Source organism: Epinephelus fuscoguttatus, linkage group LG18, assembly GCF_011397635.1.
Source record: "Epinephelus fuscoguttatus linkage group LG18, E.fuscoguttatus.final_Chr_v1".
In the NCBI taxonomy this organism is placed as follows: Eukaryota; Metazoa; Chordata; class Actinopteri; order Perciformes; family Serranidae; genus Epinephelus; species Epinephelus fuscoguttatus.
In genome coordinates this window covers 5,681,686-5,709,624 of record NC_064769.1, presented here as the reverse complement: position 1 = coordinate 5,709,624, position 27,939 = coordinate 5,681,686, and the positions used below count along the sequence as shown (strand labels likewise).

General features: G+C 39.6%; 2 protein-coding genes across 4 annotated transcripts in view; both read left to right on the top strand.

The window, feature by feature from the left end:
* Nucleotides 1-10,822, top strand: part of zer1 (zyg-11 related, cell cycle regulator) — a 31,117-nt gene extending 20,295 nt beyond the window's left edge. The window contains exons 13-16 of the mRNA XM_049604021.1: nt 7-195; nt 795-892; nt 1,238-1,340; nt 8,339-10,822. Coding sequence (XP_049459978.1) covers nt 7-195; nt 795-892; nt 1,238-1,340; nt 8,339-8,426 — 478 coding nt within the window. The 3' untranslated portion in view covers nt 8,427-10,822. The remainder of the gene's footprint in view (nt 1-6; nt 196-794; nt 893-1,237; nt 1,341-8,338) is intronic.
* Nucleotides 10,823-19,141: 8,319 nt separating this feature from the next.
* The window catches only part of sh3glb2b (SH3-domain GRB2-like endophilin B2b), a 50,824-nt gene continuing 42,026 nt past the window's right edge, over nt 19,142-27,939 (top strand). For 2 of the 3 annotated variants that reach the window (XM_049604100.1, XM_049604099.1), the window contains exons 1-3: nt 19,143-19,358; nt 25,426-25,567; nt 27,437-27,565. In XM_049604100.1, coding sequence (XP_049460057.1) covers nt 19,296-19,358; nt 25,426-25,567; nt 27,437-27,565 — 334 coding nt within the window. In that variant the 5' untranslated portion in view covers nt 19,143-19,295. Of the gene's footprint in view, nt 19,359-25,425; nt 25,568-27,436; nt 27,566-27,939 lie in introns of all 3 variants that reach the window. The other variant, XM_049604098.1, reaches the window with a different exon arrangement.

Here is a 27,939-nt window from a genome sequence, read left to right as displayed (position 1 = left end):
TGACAGTAACCTGCTGGACAGTAAGGCAGATGGGATCGAGGTGTCGTACAATGCATGTGGCGTGCTCTCACACATCATGTTTGATGGGCCGGAGGTTTGGTCGATGGAAGAGCCGCGAAGAGACGCGGTGATGGACAAGATGTGGGATGCTATCCAGAGCTGGGACGTCAGCTCACACCGCAACATTAACTACAGGTGATTATTACCTGTGTACTCTTTCCTTTATTGATGCCATATCAGCCATCTTTTCATTTATTTAATGTATGTAAATCATATTTTATTATGTAATGTTAAAGAAAGAATGTCAGTATCATAAATGGATTGTTAAAAAAAAGTAGTTAAAACCAGGGGGAATATTTCAGACAGTGAACATTAAACATGTCATGAAATGCTGGTGTAAAGGAATCACAGAATAATGTAATGACATCACATCTGTATATTGACCAGTAATTATAACCTCTGCTAACCAACCTGTGGCTACTGTTGACAATACATCATGTTACACATACAGCAGTTAGTGCTTTATCAGCTGTTGTAATTGTTTGTATGAATGCTGTGGAACCTCTGAAAATCATTGTTGGTCAGTAAAAAAAGACAGATGTCACAGTGATGTCAGTACAGTTTGTAGACAAATAGATAACTTTATTTAGATTTAAAAATATAGACATGTATGTTAAATGTGCAACTGAGTAACAACATGTCATTGTATACGGAGTTGAAGCTGTGGTCTAGCAGCACTGCTGTCAGTGGGTTTTTTTCCTGTTTGAAATTTTAAATGGATTTTGGTCTCTCAGGTCATTTGAGCCCATCCTGCGCCTGCTGCCACAGAGCATCTCCCCTGTCAGTCAGCACTGGGCCACATGGGCTCTCTACAACCTGGTGACAGTTTACCGTGAGTATCTGCTGCTCTGCTGCTACCATTTTAAATCAGCAGCAACATTTAGTGTTAACATTGTCAGAGATGCTCACCTAGACCAGAACAGTATACCTGTACATATTTCTGCACTGAATAAACTGTGATTTTGTAAATGCAATTTGGCATATTTAAAATATTACTTACTTTTCCTCTCTGTTCTAACATAAATATTATTAGGAATATTAAATATTCCTTTCACCAGGCTGCTTGTTCTTTTATTTAAGTACACACACTGCTGATCTATCTAAATTGTGCTGTATACAATAATTCACAGCAATAATTTTCACAAACTGTCTGTCTGCATTCATTTTCATTCTGCAGCAAGCAAGTATTGTCCCCTGCTGATAAAGGAAGGAGGGCTAAGTCTTTTAGAGAAAGTTCTGGAACTGGAAAGTTCACAGCCAGAAACCAAGGACATGGCCAGGTAGGACATTTGAAAGAATGTTTTTTAAGCTGATCTTAATGTGCTCATTAGTACTCTGTAGCTTGTCAGAAGGTTCTGTTTGTGAATGATTACAAGTCTTTGGCCCGAATAATTTTGTTGCCAATGACTGTCAGTCATTTACTGCAGCAATCTAGAAACACATATCGTCACCTTCCTGTGTTTCAGATCATTTAGTCCACACCAGGGAGAAAGGTTAAATCTGTTTTTTTTAGTACTGGTTAGGGGTGGGAATTGCCAGAGGACCCAACAAAAGCCTTTGTCTTCAACAACACTGTATAGATGCAGATCTTTGCACATGAAGTAGGTGATGGACGGTGTTATTTTCTTAGCTCTCTCAGAGTTGGATGGTAGGTTTTTCAAGCTAAAGTGGGATTTATAGTTGTGCACAGACGCTACGCGCCCAGATGCTACATGCATAGCCCATGCACGTCCCCTGTGCCGTTGTGAGCATTTTTACTTGTGCGGTGGTGTGTCTGTAAAGTGCTGTAAAGTTTAGTTGATTCAGAACACACCCAAAACACACATTAAATATGGCTTAATAGAGACAATTTCAAACACAAGTACACAAATTGGCTTCACTATATTGCTTGTGTTAATCCGGTCACATTTTCCCCACAAATGCAATATGCTAACTTTATTAGCACAAGTTTATGGCATTTTATTTTGCATTGTATAAACTAGCCTAGCAGCTAGCGATCTTTTCCTCTTCTCATATAAAACCAGGGACAACAGCAACATTTATCAATTTGGCTCCATTACAACTGACAAAACAACTGTCATATTAAACACATTTTCCAAACAAACACAAAATGCTAGTGTTATTAGCTCCAGCCTATAGCATTTTACATAAATTAGCCTAGTGACGAGCGGAGATTTCCTCTTATATGAAATCTGGATAAATCCCGAAGTATAAATCCCTGAAGGATGAACACACAAGGCTTAAAATGCTATTTTAGTGGAGGCTTTACTGTCTTCACAATTTATTGTTTCTTATCTATGAAATAAAAGTAAATAAAAGCTTCGTTTCCACTGAGGGAAATGGTTTCAGCTTACAGAAACAGACAGGACATCTGCGTCACCGCGACGTATAGCTGCATTTCTGGGGAGGTGCACGTCAGGCTGCGGCGTAGGTAATGGCGTAGGCCCTACATCGACATGGAGCCTATGCTGTAGCTACAGCGTCCATTCAATGCAGAAGTATAAATTCCCTATAAGTGTGTCCAGTGTTGGTTGATTTTTCGGCTGAGTGGGTTTAGTGTTAGTTTAGCCATGAGCGGCTAACACTATCTCTGGATAGTGGTGTGTGAGGTGAGCCCTCGTGTTCGTAGTATTCCCAGAGTATTTTATTCTTATATGACACTGCTTACAAATCGCATGAGTCATATCCAAGTCCTCCTTTCCTTCCATGTTAAAAAATCCAAAATAAGTCCAGAGTCTTATCCAGAGATAAGTCCGACGGCATATCTCTGATTTCTTTGTCTGCTGCCTCCATCTTTGTTATGATGAACTTCCTGCCAAATGCTGCAGACTAAGACCTCTGCTGACCTCACCAGGATAAAAAGCATCAGCACCATCTAGCGGACTGAAAAAGCAATTGATTTTGTTATTGTAGTGCCAAAAGTATTTGCAAACATTAATAATGTATATGACAAAAAATCGATACTTAGTGTCTGTGTATCGATACAATGTCACCACGCAAAATATTGTGATACTATGCTGTATTGATTTTTTCCGTTACCCTTAGTTCTGGTGCTGTTTGTGCTCACACCAACTTCTAACAAACTAGCCAAGCCATTTAATCCTGAACTCATGTTGACTGACATTTAACTCTTTCATTGGTCAGCTTTGTCGATGTCAGCACTACTTAGACCCGTGGAGAGTCCTACTGCACTTTACTAAACATGACGTGTTTATTTGTCTTCTCTGGTGTCTACAAAGAACCCACCAGTAAAAAATCTGATTATGAGAAATAATACTTAAAACTTGAACTGAGCCTCATTGTTAATGAATAATGGTGGACCGTTAGAAATGGAATGAAAGAGAGGTGTCTTGTGTAATATGACAGAGGGGCTACTTACAATGGCATCATCTTTCACTCATATATAAATAATTAGATACACAGAGCAGGACACCAACACCACACAGGCATGTTTCAACTAATTTTGTATTGTCAGAGAAAATGTATATTCTCATTTGCTGACATGTAACCACGGTTACCAAATGATCATTAAAGCAACACAATGGAGTTTTTGAGCCCTCCAAGATCCTTGTGATGGTACATCAACTGACAATAGGTTGGATGACACCTCTATCATTGCTTAAGAGCATCTGTTTCGCTTGCACTGGCACTGGTCATATCCCCCTCCTCTCTTTAGAATAGTGTAGCTGAACCGAGGTGAACGAAGTTAGACGTGGTTGTCATTAGGGCTGCAACAATTAGTTAACTAATCGATGACTAACTGACTATTAAAATAATCGGTGACTATTTTAGTAGTCGACTAATCGGTTTGAGTCATTTTTCATATAAAAGTACTATAAAAGTACCCCAAAATACTCTTATTACAGCTTCTTACGTTCAAATATTGGCAGCTTTACACACTCTCCCATGACGGTGAACGAAAACCCTTTGGCATGAGTATGAAAGAAGACGTTAAATGACATAATTTTGAGGTTTGTGAGAGGCAGATCGATATTTTTCAACATTTGAACACATTTTTCGATAAAATGATTAGTCGACTAATCAAAGAAATAATCGACAGATTAGTCGACAATGAAAATAATCGTTAGTTGCAGCCATAGTTGTCATGGCTGATGCGACAAAGAAGAGGAAGAAGGTGAAGGTGTTGTCCAAGGAGACAAAGAAAAGAAAACGGAAAAGCGATAAAACAAGCTTGACCAAGGATTAATATTGGCCCGGCTTTCACATGCTGGCAAGAGCTGAAAGAGGAGGAGGGATGCCCAACCGATGGTGACCTGGCGCTGTTACTGCTGTTACCCTCTACTTAGGAGACTCACTGTCTGCAGGTCGGCTGCCTCAGGTACATTTTAAGATAAAGTGTTAGCCTACATATAGTCTCGCCACCAGACAATCAGAGATCTCTGCCTTCTGATAGTCTGGGGACACTCCTTTCTAAAGTGTGTTTAACACACCGGCGAAAACGGCCGGCAACAAAGCAACACCTCTTGCATTTTTGAAAAGGACACGCCTTCTCGGAAATGTGTGCCTCCCCTTTTCTCATCTACAAGGAAACAAACACACAGAGAGCTTGAAAATGGATGCCGAGAGATTTAACTCTGTTTTATCAAACGTGTGCTCAGTCCACAAGATTGTGGAAATGAAGGACTTACAGCGACTTGAGCCATTTTGTACCGCTACACGTGTTTCTAGTTGGACTATGTTTACGAGCACAAGAGTTCAGCGAGCCACCGAAGGACCACCCTGCGGATTTACTATTGGTTCTGCAACGTAGGGAGTTTTTTTTAAACTCTGAAATTGTATCCGCCCATCTAAACACAAAATCAGGGAGAAAGTCATCAGTCTTTAGTTAAGCAAAGCGTCTAAAGACTGACTTGTGAGTCTAGCCTACATACAGACAGCTTTCATTTTAGTTTGTCTTTAACACTTTGCTGTTAGCACCGCGAGCGCAATGTGCTTGTGTCGACCGCGATCGGAAATCATAATAGCGGTGAATGAGAGACTGCGGACAGAGCAGATTGAAATATGGCTTTCTACATGCTGATCACATCTATTGATAAAGTATTGGCTTGGCTGGCAGAGGTTTTATCGCACTTAGGCCTACTTACAGTAACAAGCGTAGTTGTCCTCAGCTAGAGTGATCTTGAAGTTATATTCGCTTCATCTGCACCGCAGCGTCTCTGCTGTTGTCTGACTTCACTCTGTTGAGTTTGTTTGTGTGTGTGTGTGTGTGTGTGTGTGTGTGTGTGTGTGTGTGTGCGTGCACGCTGTGAGGAGGCGGTCAGCCCTGACATGCAGAGAGCAACTCATTTCTGAGTGTCGAAAATGAATAAATAAATAAAATAAAAAAATAAATAAATAAAGCAATCGGCCTAATCATGTATGTACAAAACGCTATAAGGCTACTTTACCTGTTCTGAAGACATGATGATCACGCATTACATGGCCAGCTTCAGGAAGTTCACCAGTATCATTGGCTTGTCAACAAATGCATGTGCAGAAAGATTTTTGCGACAGTTCTAACGGACAATACCGTTTTTGATCTGTAGGGGGACCCCGTGAGGTAAAAAGCACCATCCTCCATTGTGTTGCTTTAATAATATACTGTATCTTGGAGCGGTGAGGGGGAAAAGTTGACACAGTACAGTATAACAATATTTTGCCTGGCAATATTTTATCAATACACAAATGCCAAGTATCGATATTTTATTATAGAAATTATAAATGCTGCAAATACAAATTAAACTTTTGGTAGCCTACTAGAGTAATAAAATAAATAGCTTTTTCTGTTCACTAGATAAACGTTGCTGCAATTAAAATGATTAAAGTGAGATGAACAGAGACAAAAAGAGTTTTTCCTTTGCAGTTGAAAAAGGCTAATTGTAATTTATCACAAAGTGATTCAGATTCAGATTCAGAATACTTTATTAATCCCCAGGGGGACATTGTTTTTGTTCCAATGCTCCGTGCAAAGTAGAAATAGAAATACAGCATGAATGGAAACAAGAGATAAAGATGAAGATACAAATAAATACTAAAATAGACAATGATTGAAAGTGTCACAGTGTATGTAATCACAATACTCAGGATATTGCAAAACATTTGAAGGTGCAGTAATATTGTATCGTGATGTGTCGTGACAGTATCGTACTGGGGGCCTCTGGTGATTCCCTCCCCTAGTATCTTGCCTGTAGGGATTTCTAATAAACTGTCTTGACAGTTCACAGTCAGTCTCGCATCTGTACGTACGCACAGATCTGCATTTATTTTGATAGGCTGTGTTGTACAGAGGTTATATCGCACATTCAGGCATATTAAGCTTCATGCAGCCTTCCTTTATGACAGGCTCATGACAGAATGACCTGACAACATTGATTCCTGCATGCACACAGCGAGAGAGGAGAGGGAGGGAGAAACACTGTGTTGTTGCAAGAGGTGCTGCTGACTGAGTTTACTCTGAACAGGAAGTCACTAAAAGAATCTGAAAAGTCTGAGGCGATTCATAAAACATTCAGCACACGTAGGCCTAACGACCCCACTGATTTCACGCTACTGAAGTCGCCGTCTACACGATGGAGCTGGTAGCAGTTTCACTTTAGCCATACTTGTTGTTGCTGTGCCTAACGATAATACATCTTTACATCAGCAGGTAGGAATATTGCTGTTAACATGATATTATTATTGTTATTATTTTTTATGATATTAAAAATTATACTGTTGCAATTGTATTTTCTTGAAATATTTAAATATTGTCCAGTATTTTGTCATACCATGAAGAATAATTACTGATAAAGTACCTTGACCTCATGATATTGTTATAGGGCCATCTCCTATACCAACCACAGATTAAAACTCACCTGCTCAAGTGGTCTTGTGCCTGGGCCACACTGCCTGAGTGAGCAGTCCTAAACGGCTACTTCACTAAACTGCTGTGGCGCTGCTGAAGAGCTGCCTGCTGCTATGACCACTGTATTTCCACAATTAAAATATGGTGAAGAAAGACTTAAGTTAATATATGAAGGGACTCTGTTCACAGAAACATTGTAAGAGGCATTTTATATTGACATGGAGACAGAAAGTGTTGAGTTAGAAATAAATATTTATGTTGTTTCATGTTTGTTACAAATTAGACATCAAAACTGTAGTGAAACGTGGTATGATGTTAATATTATTATAAAAAGACGAGTTTCACTGTCTGTTTTTGCTGAAAGCGTGCACGTCATGGAAAAAATAAATGAGACTCCAAATCTCTAGGTGTTCTGTATATCGTTCACAATAATACCTGTGCAATTTTTCATATGATATGAAAAATTCATTCAGTGATACTCTCAATGTTACGACTTGCTGATATATTGACGTCATACTGTTACATACAGCAACAGCAAGCATGACTAAAATCGAAATTATTACATACTCTGGTGGTTCCAAAAAAAGGAGCAGCTACAGTAGTGTGGAATAAATTGTGGCGTCCTAAATGTTTTAAGAACAGCCCCAGACTTCTCAGACTCTTTCAGCAACTTACAGCTAAGAGGAAACTCATTTAGCAAAAACCTTTGGTAACGTAAACCTTTGTGACGCTTGCAGCTTGACAAAAAAGTACATATATGTGAATATGCGATAGTTATGGTAGCACAACAGCCTGTCACAGGTTACAGCGTAATGATTAGAGGAAAGTGAGAGCACAAAGGTGCAAAAAAACCCCAACTCAGTCATTTAGGATTTTGCTAAAAGAGAAGGAAATCACCTGTTGATTTATATAAATCCCAGGGTACTTATTTTGTATTCCATGTGTAATTTGTAGTAGATTTTCTTTTGTTGAACTATTAATATTGTATACATAATCTGAATCTCACTCTGGTTTACTGTTGTTTACAAACTAAAGAAATGAGAGATCATTTTTGTTCAGTTTTTACTGAATATTTAAAGGCAAATTGTTAGGTTGACAAGTAAAACTTTATCACTAATTTTGTTACAATTCTGTGATGTTAAATTAATAATAACTTTTTTTTTTTTTTACTACTTTGTCATATCGTCAAGAATATCATTATCACAAAAATACCCTTAAATAACTGTGATAATATTTCACTTCAGCATAAGCAAACTAAAACCGTTACAAACAGGTTAGGTGTGGAAGCACCCTAAACGGCATCTGTAGCTAAAAATTCCCATGTGGACTGCATCATCTAACTGTGAAATCATTTTAGTACAGATTTTACTGTCTAAGAAGCTCTAGAACAGCATCTAACATTTAGTTAACTTGTGAAATATTTTAATTTTTCAGCAAAGTAATGGAGCAGTGTGAAAACTTCAAAGAAGACCCCATGGAAACAAATCATGGACCGGAGGTAAACTATGGACAGAGAGGTTGACACCACAGGAGCCATGATTCTCAGCAAACATCAAACAAACCAACCTAAGGCCCCTCCTACTGTCATCACCACAAGGGTCACTTGTGTGCATTATTCCTATCATACTTATTATTTTGTAGAGCAGAAATGTGTCTCTGACCCTTTTCACAGCAGTTTGGACAAAACCTTAATATATGACACATAGGACTTAAGATGTGGTGCATGGTGTTTTGTTGTGAGGGTGCTTACCTTTGCTACACATAAGCATCTCTTCTGTTGGGTTGGGTTTATGGGGGTGGGTGACTGTTATCTCTCACTGTGTTTGTGTGCGTGTGTGTGTGTGTCAAAGATTTAACGAATGAACAAAACAGTTGGAGTGATGCTGAGTGGAAGGAAACAAAAGCCCTCCCCAGCTCACTATCAGTAACTGTGTAACATTGAACAAAAGGCTAAAGGCCGGGTAGTGTCCTGCACCGCCATCAGAGGTCTCAGCTCTCACACTGCTCTCACACAGTCCCTCATGCTTGTGGAGGCCACTGAGCTGTCGGCACAGTGAATATTAGCCATTAGGTGTGTAGGCTGCAGAGAAGCATCACACTGATGTTGACAGGAGGGAAGTCTTCCCACGATTTGTGGCACAATGATAGACTTCTTTGTTATATATGTAAATATTCTCTGTTTGTCTCATTCTTTTACTGTTTGTTTTATAATATAACTGTAAACACTCATGACTTTACTCTATATTTAAATTCCTTTAGTTTTGACTGACATAAGGTCAGTGCCAAGAAACTATATACAGAATACCCAATCATTCAAATGCACTCTGTCAATCCTGGATTCTCTCTGCTTTAAAAGGATTATTTAGAGCCAGTTCAACCTCGCTTCTGTTTTTAATGATCTGGCATTTTAACCTGATTCTGTTAAGTCTTCTTACTGGAAGCACTAGTGAACTTCAACCGTGAGGGAGGTCAAAACACCCAAAGTAAAAACGCTAAATGGCTCTAACTGTGGACATAACAGGCCTCATGCACATGAAGAAATCTTCTTCCCAGTTTGGTGTAGAAAAACTGGACTAGCCTGTACAGAGCCCTGATCTCAACCCCACCCAGCACCTTTGGGATGAACTGGAAGGATGAACCTAAAGATTTCGGTTTCTAGAAGTAGCTGCACAGCGGGGGTAAAATCATTACACTACATCAAGTCATCCCGTCCACTAGGTGAAGATGTCTGCGATGAGTACAGGCAGCGGCAAACCCAGGGTGAGCCTGAATGAGATGGAGGCAGCTGCCTGGAGGAAGAGAGGCTTTGCCTCTTCAGATACCAAGATAACTTTACCTTCTGCCGTCTGCTTACAACTGGTGAATTTACAGCTCACAGCAACTTAATACGGTACAGTCTCTGGCTTTTGTTTGATACTTTGGGTTTGCAAAAATGGTACTTCATGTTTCCAGTCAGTCGTTAGCGTAGTTAGCACCATGGATGTATTAAGAGACCTGTATACAGTGATGAATGCAGGGCCCCATTAATTCCTATTAGAGTTGCTGGGACACGCATGAAGCCAGAATGGTTCAACTGCAGCATGTAAAATTACCAGGAAGATCCAGGGATTATTGGCAGTACTTTTGCACTTTGCGGCCCATAAAGCAGGTACACCAGAGACTTAATGCAGCCAAGCATGACAGAGTGTGGCCGGGCAGTGTTCTGCTTACTTGAATGGGAGTAAGAACTTTCAATCTTGCAGCTCTTATGGACTTTTCAAGGCTAGACTTGTTATTGAAGTAAATTAATCATCATCATCATATCATCATCATCATCATCATCATCGTCATCTCCCGGGGCTGTGATGCTCAAAAATGTGTCCACAGATAAACAGACATCTCTTTCACCATGTAAGTCAATAGTACAAAGTCTTTTTGGGCTGCAGGACATCACATGACGGACCCTGGAAATTGCAGTACCATCCAGAGGCTAATGCGTGCATACCAAGGCTACCAAGGCTAACGTGCGTGTGCATAACTTGGCTTGTTTACTATATTGCGTGAATCTCACCATCAGCCTGAACTTCCCATGGTTCCCTGTTCTAAAATGTGGCATTTCAGTAAACTGTTGCTTGATAGTTTATGGGTGCCTTTGGAAATACTCACTCCTAGTGCCTTCCCGCACTCTGGCACAAACTAGACCATTCGTAAAGTCGGAGCACTGTCAGAATGTACTCTGTTCAGTTATTTTAAAGACAACACTCTTGGAGCAGCAGAGCATGATCTAGGCACTCTGTTTTGGGAGATGGTGCAGCAGAGCACCTAGTGAAGGTGAACGCTTGATTAACTGAATCGTTAGTTAATTAGTGTAGAAATAGAGCACCCTGATTTTTCGAACAAAAGCATTTCAGTGTAGAGTGTCAGATTTGATTTACAAAAACACTGTGTGTGTGTATATATATATATATATATATATATATATATATATACATACATACATATATACACATATATATATATATGTGTGTGTGTGTATGTGTGTATATATGTCTATATATATATATATATATACACACACATATGTATGTGTATATATATATATATATATATATATATATTAAAGGAATGTATAGTTGAATATTCCTATTGAACAGCCGAATTGGATTTGACTGACAAAATTCTGAGTCAGGTACAGCCCTAGACTTCACTGATGCTCTTAGGTCTGAATGGGAGTGAATCCCTGCAGCAGGTTTAACGTCTGGCAGAAAGCCTGAAATCAGAAGGGTGGAAGTTGTTTGAGTAGCAGTGACCATTTTTTTGACCTGTTCTACACTATCACATGTGGATGTCATGTTCAAAGAGTACTTCTCTCTTATTAAAACCTGGTGCCAGTCTGGGAGGCTTATTTCTTCCTAACTCTTCCAGTTTGTTTTCAATTTCAATTCGATATTGTCTCAAGAAACATCACGTGAGAACATTTGTCAGACTTAAGACAGAAAAGGCATTATACAACTTTTACATATTCAGTAGTACTCCCCACGATCTGTAAGCACACTTTGATGTTTAAAGTCATTTGAGATTTCCCTCGCAGGTGTCCACAGGCCCGAAATACACACCTGCACAAACAGGACCTATACATGCACTAAATGGAGAGATGGCAGAGTGGGGTGCCCATGAGTGGTTGGGGGGGCCTTGCTCAGGGGCACCTCTGCAGTGTCCAGGAGGTGAACTGTCACCTCTCCAGCTACCAGTCCACGCTCCATATTTGGTCTGGACAGGGACTTGAAATGGTGATCCTGCGATTCCCAACCCAAGTCCCTATGGACTGAGCTACTGCTGCCCAGAATTGTGATGAAGTAGACTTTAAAATGTTGTGGACATGTAACAGTATAGAGTTAGGGGTTAGGGTCCCCTAACCCTGGATTCTTAAAGCTGTTTCCAGTACTTTGGCCTCAAGCTCAACAGTGCTTCCAGTGGTCAAATATGATGCCAGATGATTAAAAAGGGTATTTAAAAGACGAGGCTGCAGGAAGCAATTATCATTTAACATCACCTGATGGCCCATCATTTTTACTAGTTGGTCAACATGCTGCTAAATAACTGCTTCACTTAAATCAATGCTTCTTCTAGTTTGAGCAGTCCTATGGTACTCTACTGGCATTAAACAGCAGACGAAGCAATAACTGATGGGAGAAAAATAACATAGTGCATTGATGTGTATGATCAGCGTTGAACCTGGGAGGATCTGTTCAGGCTCTGGCTCTCAGAAATCAGGAAGAATCACACAGAAAGAGGGTGATGGACCGCTTCACTGCTTTGACTGTGAACCCAGCAGAATAAAGTTTGATGCCCACCTTTTGAGGTTAAATTTCTACTGGAGCTATCACAGCTCTCACCATCACATTAATGACTGCACCTTTTTCTAAGCCCAAATCAAAGTGTGACTTTATTCACTTTATTTGCTGTTGGGACCTTAAAGGTATCCTGTGGAGTTTTACATTTATGTTTGCATTTGATGTTTTTCACCAAAACATATTGTGTCTGTGCTTGAAGATTAACATGAATGCATTTTCTCATAGATATTTCAAAAGCAGATTAAAAAAAAAGATATATTTTGCAACCTGCAAATGTGTGCTAGCTCAACTTGTTTGCCTTTTCTGGCACTTTTCCTTGTTTCATGCCAACTGTCAATTGGTGGAATAGCATGAAACTGTCTGCACTAAAATATATATAACTGTGCCCTTGTGCTGTTGTATGTGGGTCCCTTTATGTGAATTCAAACAAAACAGAGACCTACTCATCATCAAATGTTGCTCCACAGCATTGCTAGTGGTTTAAACTCCCCAGGATACATTTAGGATGAGCCTAACAAACAGGTTTCTTCACTGGCATTTCTTTCAACATGGTAGAGGGTGACACGGGAGTGGATTTTCAGTCCCGTCCCATCCCACTCCCACAAAAATAATCCCATCCCGTCCTAATCCCATGAAAAAGGAAAAAAAATATCCCGTCCCAATCCCACAAGAATGAAGCCCGTCCCATCCCGCTCCCGTGTTGTGTTTCAGTTACAGTTAAAAAAAAATATATATATATATATCTATAGTACATGGATCACAAAATGCCTGCCTTAGTTGAATATAAACCCAAATATGACATCTAATGTTGTGTTTTGATGTTTATTGCCTAATTATTTTAACATTCACTCCACCTTGAAGCTGTTCAGAATGACAAACACATTTGATTTCTGATGTGGTCAGACAACACGTCATAAGAACCAGTTCTAAGAGGGAAAAATGTAGTTAAAGTATTGCAGTAGAAGTAGTGTTTGGTTCCTCTGACTGATATTATTATGATATTAATCACGTGAAGAATAGTGAAACTGATTCCCATCCCGTGGGAATCTTGCAGGAATCGCGTGACCCGTGGGACTCCCGAAAAAATGTCAGCCTCTACAACATGGCACTGAAATCATTTTGAATTAGAATGTTCTTCTGCAAACAGCATTCACAGTAAATGTACCACTTCAGGACATGTATTCTTGGCTGTCGAGGGCAGTGTCTTTAATTCAGAACTTAAAAAAAAAAAAAGTCTCAACAGTAGCTGTCTGAACTGGGAGCAGTTGCTTTAAACTTTGAAAGGAGGTTATTAATCATACATCTTCATTTTCATACCAGCCAAGCATAGCAAATACATAGAATTTTACTCAACTTAATATGTTATTTTAAAACTTTGACCATAAACTGGACATTTTAGTTTATTTCAGAGGTAAAATAGTAATATGTGTTCCATTGTTTACCAGATGTAATGCAACAAAGACTGCTGCTGTATGCTGTTAGTTGCTTTTATATCCTCAACAAGGGTTTTGTCATTTAGGGGACAGTTAAGTTCCCATAAATAGATTCACAGTGAGATGCATCATAAAAGGCAGAGTTCTTAATTAAGACTCCTTACTTTATAGTGTTGAATGGAAAAGTGAAATCATCATAGAATTCATCTATATATTACATACCATTTAAATTGAAAAATGGTAAATGATTTAATTATTTCAAAAGTAATTATTCAGTTTTTTTTTAAAAATGCAGAAATTTAAAATGCACCCTCTACTTGAAGCTCACCCCTCTCTGCCCTAAGCCCCTCCCACCAGATGACCACAGGCATATGCACACGCTTCACAAAGTAACCCATTTCCCATACATTGATTTATTTCATCTTATTTCATTGTAGGGTTTTACACACTGCATCCACTCAGCCCCTATTTACGCCATTCTCTCTATGTTTATCAGACCATGAAACAAGAATTAGCTGCCACCCCACACTCCCTCTGCCTTGCTCCCACCTGCTGTGGACTGCTTCCCTGGGAGGAGTGCAGGCAGCAGCTCGGGAGACGGAACTTTGGCCAGAGGCTGTAGCCATTCCAATTTGGCCAGCCGCCCCCCCACCCCCAAAGGGGTCTGGTAGCCAGAGGCAGCATGGTGCCTGACCTGTGTAAAGGCAGCAACAGAAAGTTTGCTGATCCAGCGGGGAGTCTGGGCTGTGCATACTCCTAGACCTGGGGTTTGTGCTTGCTGGATTTGGATTTCTTCAGCTGCTGACAGGAGGTCTGTCTTCAGAGCTGCTGCCTGTGACATACTGATATATGCAGTATACTTCAATTCAAGGTTGTAGCTAATTACAGCTAGCTAGCTCCATAACAGGACTTTACACCTGAGATCACACTCTAGGGCCACTACTAAGTCCTTTCTTTATGCCTCATTTGAATTTTTACGCAGAACCAGATGATGGTAGCATCATTCCACTCCTTTGTGTGATATTTAAATAGCATGCCAGCACCACAGAACCAAAAGAGGCAGAACGGGCGCGACAAGTAATGCAGCAGCGTTGGCTCGCTGCATCGGCAGTGCTTTCTTAACAGTAGCAGTGGTAACTAGAGCACTCGGATAGCGCAGACCTCCGCCAAGCAGCTCGGATTTCCTGCCATTTTATGATTTTATCCACTTCGCTTCAACTGATCACCACCAAAATTTTATCATCTGATCCTTGTCCCATTATCAACCTTTCCTGAAAATTTCATCAAAATCCATTCAGAACTTTTCAAGTTATTTTGCAGACAAACAGACAAACGCCAGCGAAAACATAACCTCCTTGGCGGAGGTAATTACAATCATTTACCGTCTGTGATATGGTGGCTTATCTCGCCCTCTGCTCAGAGGGTAAGGAGCTCCTGGACCTCATTGTTGTCCCAGTTTACGGACATTTACAGCTGATATTGTTCTTCTTTCAATTAGCTGCTAACTGCTAACAGCTGCTCTTTTGACACACCTGTCCTGCTCATGGTCTGGTCCTGCTGGCTGTTCTGTTTACACAGACACTGGTCTGGCACTGTCACTATCTCCTGTGGTGGCTTAACTAAAGGTGAGACAACTCTGTCCCCCATAGCGCAATTGTACCTTTCATACAGAGCGACGAGCCAGCATAACTGCAATATTCCCGCCTTGAACAGGCAGTGTAAAAGGGGCTATTCTTTCACCAAAAAGACATACATGCACATCTGCATGTAGAACAGCCAGTAGGAACACCCTCTCTCTGAAATGACCTGTTATTTCCCAAAGTCTCCCAGCACAGTCTAGATTTTCTGAAAACAGAGCCAAGAGAAGGTAAAGAAGTCAAGTGTTCTTTCTGTCAACTTGAATAACAATATGTTTAAAGTTTAGTATAAGATTTTTACCCAGTGACACCAAATGAAATGGCCTATACCAGCTTTAATTACCATTATTTTTGCAGAATTATGTTTCTGTTTTTAAAATTTGAACACCTTTTTAATTGTTTAATTAGTGTTTTAGGTCTGTGCTACAGTATATTTCTACCTTGATTTGATTCTTCAAATATTGTTGCCATTTTAATTTAGTTTCACTTTAATAAATGACCTGAATCAGCTTGAATGAGCAGTTTGAGCAGGGATTAAAGACTCAAGTCACCGTTGTGAACATAGTGCTAATGCTGACAATAGGATTTGACAGGTGGGTTGGAGCGTGAAGCTTACATTTAACTGAATTTCATGAACTAGACTCCTAAACCAGGGCGGCACGGTGGTGTGGTGGTTAGCACTCTTGCCTCACAGCAAGAGGGTTGCCGGTTCGATCCCGGGCATGTCAGCATGGGTTCTCTCTGGGCACTCCGGCTTCCTCCCACAGTCCAAAGACATGCAGATTGGGGACTAGGTTAATTGATAACTCTAAATTGTCCGTAGGTGTGAATGTGAGCGTGAATGGTTGTTTGTCTCTATGTGTCAGCCCTGCGATAGGGTGTACCCTGCCTCTTGCCCGATGTCAGCTGGGATAGGCTCCAGCCCCCCCGCGACGCTCAAGAGGATGAAGCGGTTAGAAGATGAATGAATGAATGAATGAGACTCCTAAACCAGGGGTTGCCAGAAACAGAACATTGATGCCAGTGAAGGAACCGCATCACCACTCATATTGCATACCCAATGTGAAATGTTTTGGTGTGGATGAACAAGGCCAGGCATATTGCAGAGTGGATTCTATTACAGTATGTAGCACACTGGCACCTCAGTGTGTTTTGCTCGAGCTGGTTGCCAGTATCAGCCTCTGTACAGTGTGTCATTCATAGATACAGTTAAGGACTATGTTCATGAGTGATGCCTAACTAATGTTTTTGTAAGCTATTTCATATCACTTGTGCTGGGTTTACCCAGTGACTTGGTTTCTTGGTTCTCATGTACAGTTTTTCTTTGTGTGATTTATGGGAATCTGATTGGTACAGCTCTATTTCTATCGCTATTTCACAGTCATGGTGGAAATTAATGTTCAAGTAGGCAGTGGTGTGAGATGAAAAGCTTTATTTGAAACTTTCTTAATGTTTCTGTTTGGAATACACGTGTGGGTATGAAGAGAACTTAACATGCTTTCACACATGATCAGAACAAAATCTGTTGTGATTTTTTAGTTCTTAAGAATCAGGCAGTGTTTGATTAAATATCATAGTAGAGGTGTGAACTTTGCTCTAGAGAAAGTAGATGATCAGTTGGACAACTTTAATTCTCACCTATTCTCTCTGATTTAAAGTCATTGAATGTTTCAGTGTATGCTTTCCAGGAAGAAATAATGTCTGGAGCTGAAAAAACCCATGGATGTCAGTGATGGCAGGTAGCTACTGTTGGGGGTTGACTGTTATTTATGAAGATGTATATGCTGAAAAAAAAAAAAAAGTTAAAGTGAAATACTGCTTCAGGGGAACTGCTGTGTCACAAACTGTTTCAAATTCCATCTACTAATTTCGTATGTTTCTGAAGTTTGTCGACACCCTTCTTGATTTCTTTTGTAACTGCTGATAAGTGTAATCTAAAATGGAGTGAAGAATATTTGATCCAAACAGGATGGAATTCCAGTTTTTTCCTGCTCTGAATAGTACCAGACCATTAGTGTAAAGATATGAATAAGCAATAAAGATGGAGTGGTAAAACATGGGAATCCTGTCTTGTTTTTCTTTCTCTTTTCACTACAAGTTATTAAATCATTATAACTAATGATTGAGGCAGTGGTGAGCCTGGAATTCTCCGGTATGATTAAAACAGATCTCTGAGCACAAGAGAGTCATTTCCACAGGGAAAGAGAACATATTAATGGCACTTTTTAAAGGCTCTTACATTTCAGGGTCTTGCACCGTATCCACTTTAGTAAGGCAAGACTTGCAGAGATCTACCTAAGTGTTGACGGGCTGTGATTGCTGCAGTAACACCCCTGCAGACCATGCTCACATGCTCTGTCTTTGTCCCAAACAAAAGAGCTTCTGGGCCCACGTTTTTGGAACCTTGTCTGAAATTTTAAAAAAGGATTTGCAGCCCTCCACTTTGATAGCCCCGGTTGGGATTCCACAGGACCTTACTACTCTGACTGCTGGACAATCCAATATAGTGGCATATGCCTCTCTGTTAGCCTGTTGCATAGTTTTGCTTGAATGGAAGTCCCCTAACCCTCCATCATCCTCTGTCTGGCTTAAAGACCCAGGGTTTCCTTTATAAAATACTGCACAGGATCCATACTAAAAATGTACGTACAGACAAAAAAATGGTGTCTGCCAAAAAATATTCAACAATTTCTACACACAAGGACAAGGGAACCATAATGACGCTAACTTCTGCGTTGGCCTTCAGACACAGAGAGACAGCGCGTCACGTTATACTCTGAAAACCACAACCACCGGAGGGGAAAACTGTTGGCGCCACAATATGCAACTGCGTGTTTCATCTTTAACCTCATGCCTTTTGGAGATCAGTTCATCTTCTACTTCCTAGACTACTCACAGTAAAGGAAATTTTGACCAGGGGTGCCAAACTTTGCATGCAACTGTATCTGTCTGTGACAATGTGAAAAAGTCTGCAAGATTTCAAAATAAGACTTCTCCCTAAGCAAGACTTGTACACAGAACAGAATGAGCTACAGGTAGGGGAAAAGGCTTTGTCTCTCTGTAGGGTCCTTTCCATTATTTGTAAGACATATCAGTTACCTTGTTACAATGCAATGTGGATGTCACTTAACCCACTCCATCTACCCATACACTATTGCAGACGAATAAAGCCCTCATGTTAACAGCACTCCCCGATGGCCAAGTACAGATATGGATACTGATAATTTAGTTGGTTGAACAGATACAGATACAGATAGTGGTGTACTCGTGCATCTCCACGCAGCAGGTCAAAGCCAAGTCTGATACAAGGGGGCTTGGGGGTACCTCTGAGGTACAGGCATGTTCCACAGATACTCAGATTGGGATCTGGGGAATTTTGTGGCCAGGTCGACGTCTTGAGTTCTTTGTCATGACTGAACAGTTTTTGTGGTGGGTCATGGTGCATCATCCTGCTGAGGGGGCCACTGCCATCAGGGAATCCCATTGCCATTACTCATATGACACTCGTACTTGTTAAAAGTACATTATCTGTACAAATCCTCCTAAAAAAATATTAAATTGATATTAATTAAATTAATAAACACTTAATCTGTGGTTATGTATGGGGGGTGTCTATATCTGCTTTGAATGGGATCAATAAACTGAAAGTAAAGTGCATCTGGATGATGATGAAGTTTTCATTGGAACTACTTCACACGATGAGTACTGAGTTGAAATTGTTTTCACTTTGTGTGGATGTGTAACCGGAGGTCACGGTGGGGGTGCAGCAGCCTACATGCTGCAGGGTGACAACAGAGGGAGTCGTGACTTGCAGCTCGGTGCAGTGGTCTCTTTAAGCGCAGGGCGGAGAGCAGATTTCCGATCGTCAACGAAGCGGATTATAGCTTCAGTCCTGCGTCTGCTGCTACATCATCTCAGCTGATCCGGAGAATTCCCTCTGCAGGGACACAAACAAGCCCTGCCTGTATGCTCAGCACAACACGGCACCATGGATTTCAACGTCAAAAAACTGGCTTCTGGTGCAGGAGTCTTCTTCACTCGAGCTGTGCAGGTAAGCTGCAAATCATTTCCTGGACATTCGTGCAGCAGAGCGAGCAGCCTCCGGTAAAATGTAGATTGCTTTACCGTCAAACTGTTACTGCATCCTGCATGGATAAAAAATAGCTGTGGGCCGTTGTGCGCGATTTATTCAACACTCACAGATCAGATTATGGTGTTTTAAATGACAATGGTAAAGATGAACATCGACATACTTTGTCGTGTATTCTGATGATCACGGCCAACGGTGTAAGCCGATAAAGGTTTGTCAAGCCTCGAGATCCATTATTGATGGCTGTGATCGAGTGTATCACCCATGTGACATCAGCAGACTCCCTGCTCCCCTACAAGACACCAACAGGAGTGAGCTTTATGGAACACACAGCAGAGACGAGACATGAGCTCTTGATGTATAGTAATTATGTTATTCATGCATACCTGTTCCAGTTGCTGCCAAATATTATGTATTTGATAAAACTTGACACCGAATCCCAGTCAAATAATTGGAAATCTAACCATTCCCTTTGTATTAACAACTTCGCATAACCAGTAGAATCAAACCTACCTCCGCTCACGAATCAATTGAGTTCACAAAAAAAATCGGCATCCACGTGATACACCAAGAAGAACCTATATGATTTAATTATTAGTTTTTTGTCATTAGGTTCCCTTGGGCTCAAGACAGGACGTCCTTTGAAAATACATCGCCTGAGGTGGGAGTAAACGGTGTAATCGCATATAAACCCTAAAATTTCCCTTAAAGTATGTTATTTTTGTGGACAATTTGTATGCCTAATGGACCTAAACAACCTAACGATCAGTAAACGGCCGCTAATAGTGTTGTATCAAAAATGTATCTCTGCTGATATTCAAGAAAGCTTTAAATTTGGATATTTTAAAAGGGAATTCTTGGCATGGCGCATCTGTCAGCTTCCTTTGAGTAAACGTGGTACTGTTTTGACAGTTTTAAATTCATTGGACAGATCTGAAACCAGACCTGTATAGACATTAAATAAAATCGCATAATGACAGGTATAGCCTACTTATTGCAATTGGGGTGTTTTAATCATGAAAATATTTGTACTCAAGCTCTGACAGGTGCTGGGCCAAAACCTCACACACCAGTGGCGTAGACGTCACGATGGGCCCCAGTGCACGCTATTATGAGATGCCCTAAGGCACGTTATTGTGCACATTACATCACAGACGTCATCAACATACATATTACCCAGCGATCATTATTGCACATCTGTATATGACAAAAAATACTAAAGAAAATAAGAAATTAGTAATTTAATTTGACAATTACAAGTCTATTAGTAGTTGATTGTTATAGAATAAGCACATAATTTTGCTACATTTGCTACTGACTATTTTACAAAGAAAAAAAAACATGACATATAGCAAATGGCACTAATTTTAATTTAACCAGAGTTCTTCTTTATTCTGCAGAGTTTGAATGTATTGTAGCGACTGGGGCTGTGACTGTGATAAGTGAACTATAAAATGATGAATGGTCCCATTAAGGGCACTACCCAGAATGCACTGTGTTCAAGAGAAGTGTGTGTTGTTGTTGTTTCGTGTGCTCGGAGAGTGCATGTTCTTTTTTTTTAGTGTTCGATCTGCCTGTGTGTGAGTCTCATGCAGAAGAGTTTTGTTCCCTCGAGTCTCGGGGTATGTGTTAAGACGGCTTCACGTCAGTTGCAGGATGCCATGCTCTGTTGATGTTCAGGAACGACCAATGAAAAGGAGCTGTGAGTTATAAGAAATCCGGTGTTGACGAACTTTAACCTGCCGCTCGTCACAGTATCCTACAACAAGTTCAGGTCACTTCTATGGGAAACACAGGAAACCACTGATTGCAGAGGAAGTAGGCGGGATTTACTGAGGGACAAAAAGCAACAGAGTAGGATAAACTTGAATTCGGGGGGGGGGGGGGTCTGGTCCATGGCTGTTGATTATAAAAGTGTACTCCAGGGTATGGCGTCAGTCCCAAGGATGTATGAAGAGAACTGGATACAGTGTCAGGGTTGGGGGCCAGTTTATTCCAATGAAAGTTGCCGAAGCCAAAAAAAGCCTGGGGTGTCTTCCAAATTGCATACTGTTTCTTTTTACTTTTAGTAGGTACCGCAGCTGTCCTGGCATGGAGTATGCACACAATTGGGGCATGCTTCATAACTCTTTGCCCTGAACTCGATAGTAACATTACATGGGCTATACATTTCTCTGTCATTGTCATTTAATACATACGCCCTTTTGTTGTTGGATATATTTATGATTATTTTGTTTAATTAAACAGTTAATATTACTGTTATTACTAATGGACTGGTCATCAGTCACCTGAATGGGCTATCATCCATCATTGCGACTTCTGACATTTGATGTGAGGTATCTTACGTTGAGCAGAGGATTGTGGGTCAGAATAGCCGGAACAGCATGCTGGCTTGCATACTGCAAAATCCGACTGGACGTAGAACATCCTGGTAATTTTTGCATACTGCATTTGACATACCATTTATTGGGACATAGTTAATCTTTTTTTTTTGCGTAGATAGTATGGTAGTATAGGGATTGGAACGCACAGCACATTTCTACTGTTTGTAATTAAAAGGGTCTTCCGCATTGTCTCAGAGTCTTTCATGGGTCTCAGAGAGCAAGCACACCAGAGACTTTTGTCAGCCGAGCAGCTAACCTCTGGTTTGGCCCTCTGCCAACTTGAATGGGAATAAAAATGATTTAATGGTGTGGCTCCTCTAGACTTAATGAGTCTTATTCATGAAATGTGAGCAGAAGAAATTTGTGTGTAAAGTGTTTGCAGAAGGAAACTGACATGTATTTTGTCATTCATCAATATGTTAGTAGCTCCGATCTTTTTGTAGGTACTAGCAAAACCTACACCTGCCTCTGACTGCTCATAGTGCTTGTGTAAATAAGGAATGCACACAGATATTGCTTGTCATTATAGAAAATTACGATTTCAATTGCTATTGTGCTCTCTTATGTTCACAATATACAGATGCACAGAGTTAACCACATCTGTTACCTCCTTCCAGGCCTTTTATTTACCTGTCCCTGTCACACCACTACTAACAGGAAAAAATAAAATGTTTTTCTCAACCCCACTTCACCTGAAATTACTTCAGTTTCAAGGTCAGACATTTTTTCCTTTCTTTCTCTCTCTCTCTCTTCGCTTGCTTTGTGATTTTTTTCTTTCCTTTCCATTCTTTTCTTTTCTCTTCTTTTCTTGTCTTTTCTTTTTTCTTTCCTCCTCTTTCTTTTTGCTTTTTTCTTTCCTTTTCTTTCCTTTTTCTGTTCTTTCCTTTTTTCTTTTACCTTTCTTTTCCTTTCTTTTCTTTTTTTTGGGTAAAATAGTCACAATCTATAACAAAATTAAATGCTTATTCTACATAAAGAAAAGCTAAATAAACTATATATATATGGAAAAATATTCAATAATGTCTTATTTTCTTAATAGTTTGTCATATACAGGTATGCAGTGGTGATTGTCTAGTAACATGTATGTTGATGTCTATTTGGACATGTGACAAGACGATACAATACAGTAGCTAGTTAAGACACAAAATCTGTCAAGACTGACAAGCTGAGCACATCTGCAAGTCCAGTAAGCAGTCATGCCTTTTAAACATAAAAGAAGCAGTAAGAAAGGACAAGAGAGAAACAAACAGGAGGAAAAAGTAGCAAAGCTCCCCAAATTAGATTTTATAAACAGTTGCCAGTGGTGTGTGTGTGCATGCCTTATAACTAGTAACTAGAAAGCACTAGGGATCACAATAGCGTGCACTGGGCTCCGTCATAATTACCTTACTCTGCAATGCAAGATTTGCAGCCTTTATATCACTTGATATTGTTCTTTAGTTGCGCATATTTTCAAACAAATGTATGATCACATGCCTGCTTAAATTAAAACAAATATAGCTTTGATGGTTAGACTTTTCCAGTGAATTTGAACATAAATATTTTGGGATTTATCACATTGTTGGCCTGTCGGGCTGCTTGGAAGCTAGCAAGATATCGTATTTTAAGGTTTCAGTTGTGAATTCTGGCGTGTATTGTACCTGGATTATTCACACAAAAGGCAGTCCTTTTTTTAAATGACCAAAATCAGAGAAAAGATGAGCATACACACATTAAATGTTCATGTAACTTTTCTTAGTACTGGCAGTGAATTAAGTTCTAGAAAGTGCTGGTGTTCCATGGACCGGACAGTAGGTGCTAAAAGGTTCACCCCTTTTTTGAACCTGGGGCCTTTGGGGCCTGGTTATCCAGCATTTAACTGTCTGTCTCATATTGTCCCTTCTGAATTCTTTTTTTCAAAATCTAAGAAGATTTGACATATCATTTGATTTCATCCACAAAGCTGTTGTCAGGCAGGGTTTTTCCTGCTGTCATGTGATAGTGATAGCAATATTTTTCTCCATCATCTACGTGTCCAGCTGGCTGCTGCCTTCTGTCAGTCAGACTGGCAAGCTGAGAAAAGATTGAAAGTCAGACAGCCTCCATTATAAAACACAAATTTTACAGTAGGCTTTTTATAATTTCATACACAGTTCATATTTGGACATTGCAGTTGGTGAGAATAAATCATTTGCACAAGTATGTTTGGTGCAGTACCTTTATCATCATGTAGATGGTATTTTTAAAGGGCTGCGGGTGTTGGTACGTTGGTTTTGGTATGTGGTGATTAGATTGAGAATACTGATATTTGACATTTAGGGGACCTTCTGTGGACATTTGGAAGAAGAGCTGCTAATACGATTTTGCTTCACTAATGTGTTTGGGATTTATTTCTTTTTCTCTATGAATATTGTCTCAGTAAACCCTTTGCTTGCACATATGCATGCAGACTCATTATGAAACCTCTGTAGATGCATAGTGTCTTCACTACAGCTTGACCAATATATCAGCAGGTATTGGTTTATTGCAGATATATCGGTATTGGGCAATATGTCAGCAAATAAGTAACAAGAAATTGTAAAAGTCATACTTATTTTTGTGTCGTTGAATTTGTAAAGCGTCTTTGAGTGCCATGAGAAGCACTATATAAGTATAATTTCTTCTTCTTCTTCTTCTTCTTCTTCTTCTTCTTCTAATCATCATTATTATTAAGGATCAAGTTTGTTTCTCTGTTTGAAATTGGGCTCGCACATATGTTGGTAACTCTTACAACGTTACCAACTTAACTGCATTTCTCTGTTGTATGGTGGTAACGTCACGTCAAATAGCTTTTAAGTAGTGAAGGTAATTGATTGGCAAAAAAAAAAAAAAAAAAGGTAACTGACTGGCCGAGTGGTACGGTAGCGTCCACAAAAGTTAGAAGTTCCTTTCAGCGAAAGTTCTGAAGTGCAGCTGACTTTTTTCTGTGGAGGTCTGGCTTAAAGTAAAGATAAAACTGAAGATAAGTAATGTAAATGATGCCAGCGTCATACTGAGGCATGTAGACAAGGGAAACACTACTGCATGACATGATGTACTAATCCTGAAGTTTATTCTGCTTGCTGCTTTCGCTATTGGCTTTTCTTGGCAAGACCCACCCTACTCTGCCTCTGATTGGCTACCTTGCACTTCTTAACGCGTCCCTCACATGTCTTGTCTATCAACTGAATATATTTAGTGGATTTGCAGTGGACATCAGAAAAATAGACACAACAGGGGCCAAATAAATGAGCCAGAGAAACAGATCAGACAGAGAGACAGAGACAGATACTGATGTCACGTGTTATTTGCAGGACGTGCTCATGTTCTAATGTCCCCAAAAAAGAAAGACCAGACCTAGCATGTGTACATATGTGTGTGTGTGTGTGTGTGTGTGTATATATATATATATATATATATATTTATATATATTTATATGTATATGTGTATGTATACATGTATATGCCTCTAATATATATATATAAATTGCTGCATGTTGCCAAAACATTAGCACAAATAAAGCTTATACATATCAACTAATACACTTAGATGCTTGAAGCTCAAGAATTAGTCTCTTCACTTGTTATTGTGTGTACATTCCTTGACGTGATGTGATACACACTCAGGACCCTGACTTTGTCTCCCAGTTCACAGAGGAGAAGCTGGGCCAGGCTGAGAAGACAGAGCTGGATCCACACTTAGAGAACCTGATCACTCGGGCCGACTGCACCAAGAACTGGACTGAAAAGATCTTGAGACAAACTGAGGTGCTTCTACAGCCCAACCCAAGTGAGAGACGAGAAAAAGACATGTGACCTCCCAATTACATGTTACATCTCCTCATATCGAGTCCCAAAAGAAACAAATACCATTTATGGCTTTCTGATTAGTAAAAAGTGTAATTGAATAAGAAAAATTAAAAAAATTGTAAAACACTATTTTTTTTATTTAAATTGATTGTAAAAAAGTCAGAGACTCCATAAATATTGTTTGAAACATATGTTTCAAACAAGCAGGAGGCAAACCATTTTGTCATTTTGAAATCTGTTGGAGAAATATCTGTATAACTTGTTTTAAAGGCTGCCCTCTTTGAGCAGATTGAAATAACTTAGATGTCACCGTGTAATTGTGCAATTTTAGCTCAGCAACTCTTTTCACTAAGCGATTTTTTATATCACACTTAGAGATTTTCATACTCCTACATTAACCTGTAATAGACTTAGAGAGGATAGAATAGTAGAATGGACTTTGGTAGTAGTGTCTAACTCTGTGTATTTTTTTAACCCTCCATGCTCCAGTTGACCACACTGGTAAGTCATTTCCCAGGGTACTGTGTAAGGAAAGATTGTGTGAACTCATTGCACTATAGCCTCATCAACATGAAACAGTACAGATGATATACAGTGTAGCACATACAGACCTACAGTATGGCTACATGCTGTCATTTCTGTCTGAACATGATAGATTGTGTCACTTCACATGTTGAAATGAGAGTGAATACTGTTATGCACTAAGAGGAGAGCTTGTCTGCTGTACAGTGAATGGACCCACTATGTGTGGATATAAACAGGTGTTTAATTACTAATGACTTCCCAAGCAGAGAGACATCTGCAAGCACTTCTGATGGCGTGATAATTGTTAGAATGGCAAAGGCTTAAGTAATTGCTGTCAGCATGAACAACAAGATGTTTTTCCATGTTTACAACATATTTTTTTATGTTATAATAACAAGATTTTTTTGTTAAAAACATAATGAACATCTTGTTTTAACAAGAAACTTGTCATTTATTTGCCTGATACTGATTTCATTTTGTTTTTTTGTTTTTTTGTTTTTTTTTATGTCTCCTCACTGGCGATAGCCATTGCCAGGGTAGAAGACATAGCATAGCCGTTTTTATGGCTTGCTTAATAAAAAAATGTTATCACACCAATAAAATCTCAAGGTAGCTATACCTAGCTATTTCACTTGTTCATCTAACATGTAGGCAATAGAACATTTTCAATAAATTATAAACATATACATTTTTTTAAATAAAGTAATAATCCATGTTAATTCCAGAGGCCAATGGCAAGAAAAGAAAGGTGACAATAAATATCTTAATTGTGTTGTATTTCCATTATATGGTTATTTGAAGACGCTTAATAAAATGTTGAAATTAGTAATGTAACAGTAGGCCTATGCATTGTTCTTTAATTTTAGCTTGGTATTTTTCATCAAATTGTTTTGAGAGCCCTCCTGCGAGAGAAGGGCAAGAAAAAATAATGTTGAGATGCTAAATACTTTTTGCTTCATGTAAGAATCTCAGATGTGTTGTTGTATTTTCATTATGGTTATTTAAAGACATTAAAATGCTGAAATCACTTATCTTATTTAATTTCTCTGTTTTTATATCAAAATATAGTGGAGTCATCAATTCTGTGCTTGATGTTTCTTTACTCTTTCTTCTGTATATTGTAGTCAGGGGGGTTAATGTTTATAGAATTGTAATAAAAACTTAAGCATTGGGATGATTCAGTAAATTGTTCCAGGATGAAAATTTTCAGAAAGTGTCCCACTTTATAACAATTCTCACCCTACTCTGAATCAAACAGGCACAACCATGTTTTCCACATTGTGTGTACACTTTCACAGTTGTCTCTTTATGACCTGTTATCCAGGTGCTCGAATAGAGGAGTTCATCTATGACAAGCTGGATAAGAAGCTCCCTTCCAGGACAACTAATGCAGAGCTGCTGGGACAGTACATGCTGGAAGCTGCCAATGAGTTTGGTTCAGGGACGCCATATGGTTAGTGGTGCTGTTACTGAAACTGATAATGTTATATCAGTCAGCTTTGACCTCATGAAGTACTTCAGGGCTTGGGATGTTTTCCTGAAGCAGCTTTCTTTCTATGAGCAACAGTCATGAACGAGTTGATAGATCGGTCTGTGACCTACAACTCACATACCAAAAAGCGGCTATGAACTACAGAGTGAACATCAGTCTGTACATTAAAGTGCTGATGTTTTTATGAAGTCATCAAGTTCGGTGTTGCAGGACTGAATTCTTTAAAGGTAGAATCATAAAGAACAAAAATATAAACACAACACTTTGACAAATCTGTCTAAATCTGTGTTAGTGAGCACTTCTCCTTTGGCGAGATAATCCATCCCACCTCACAG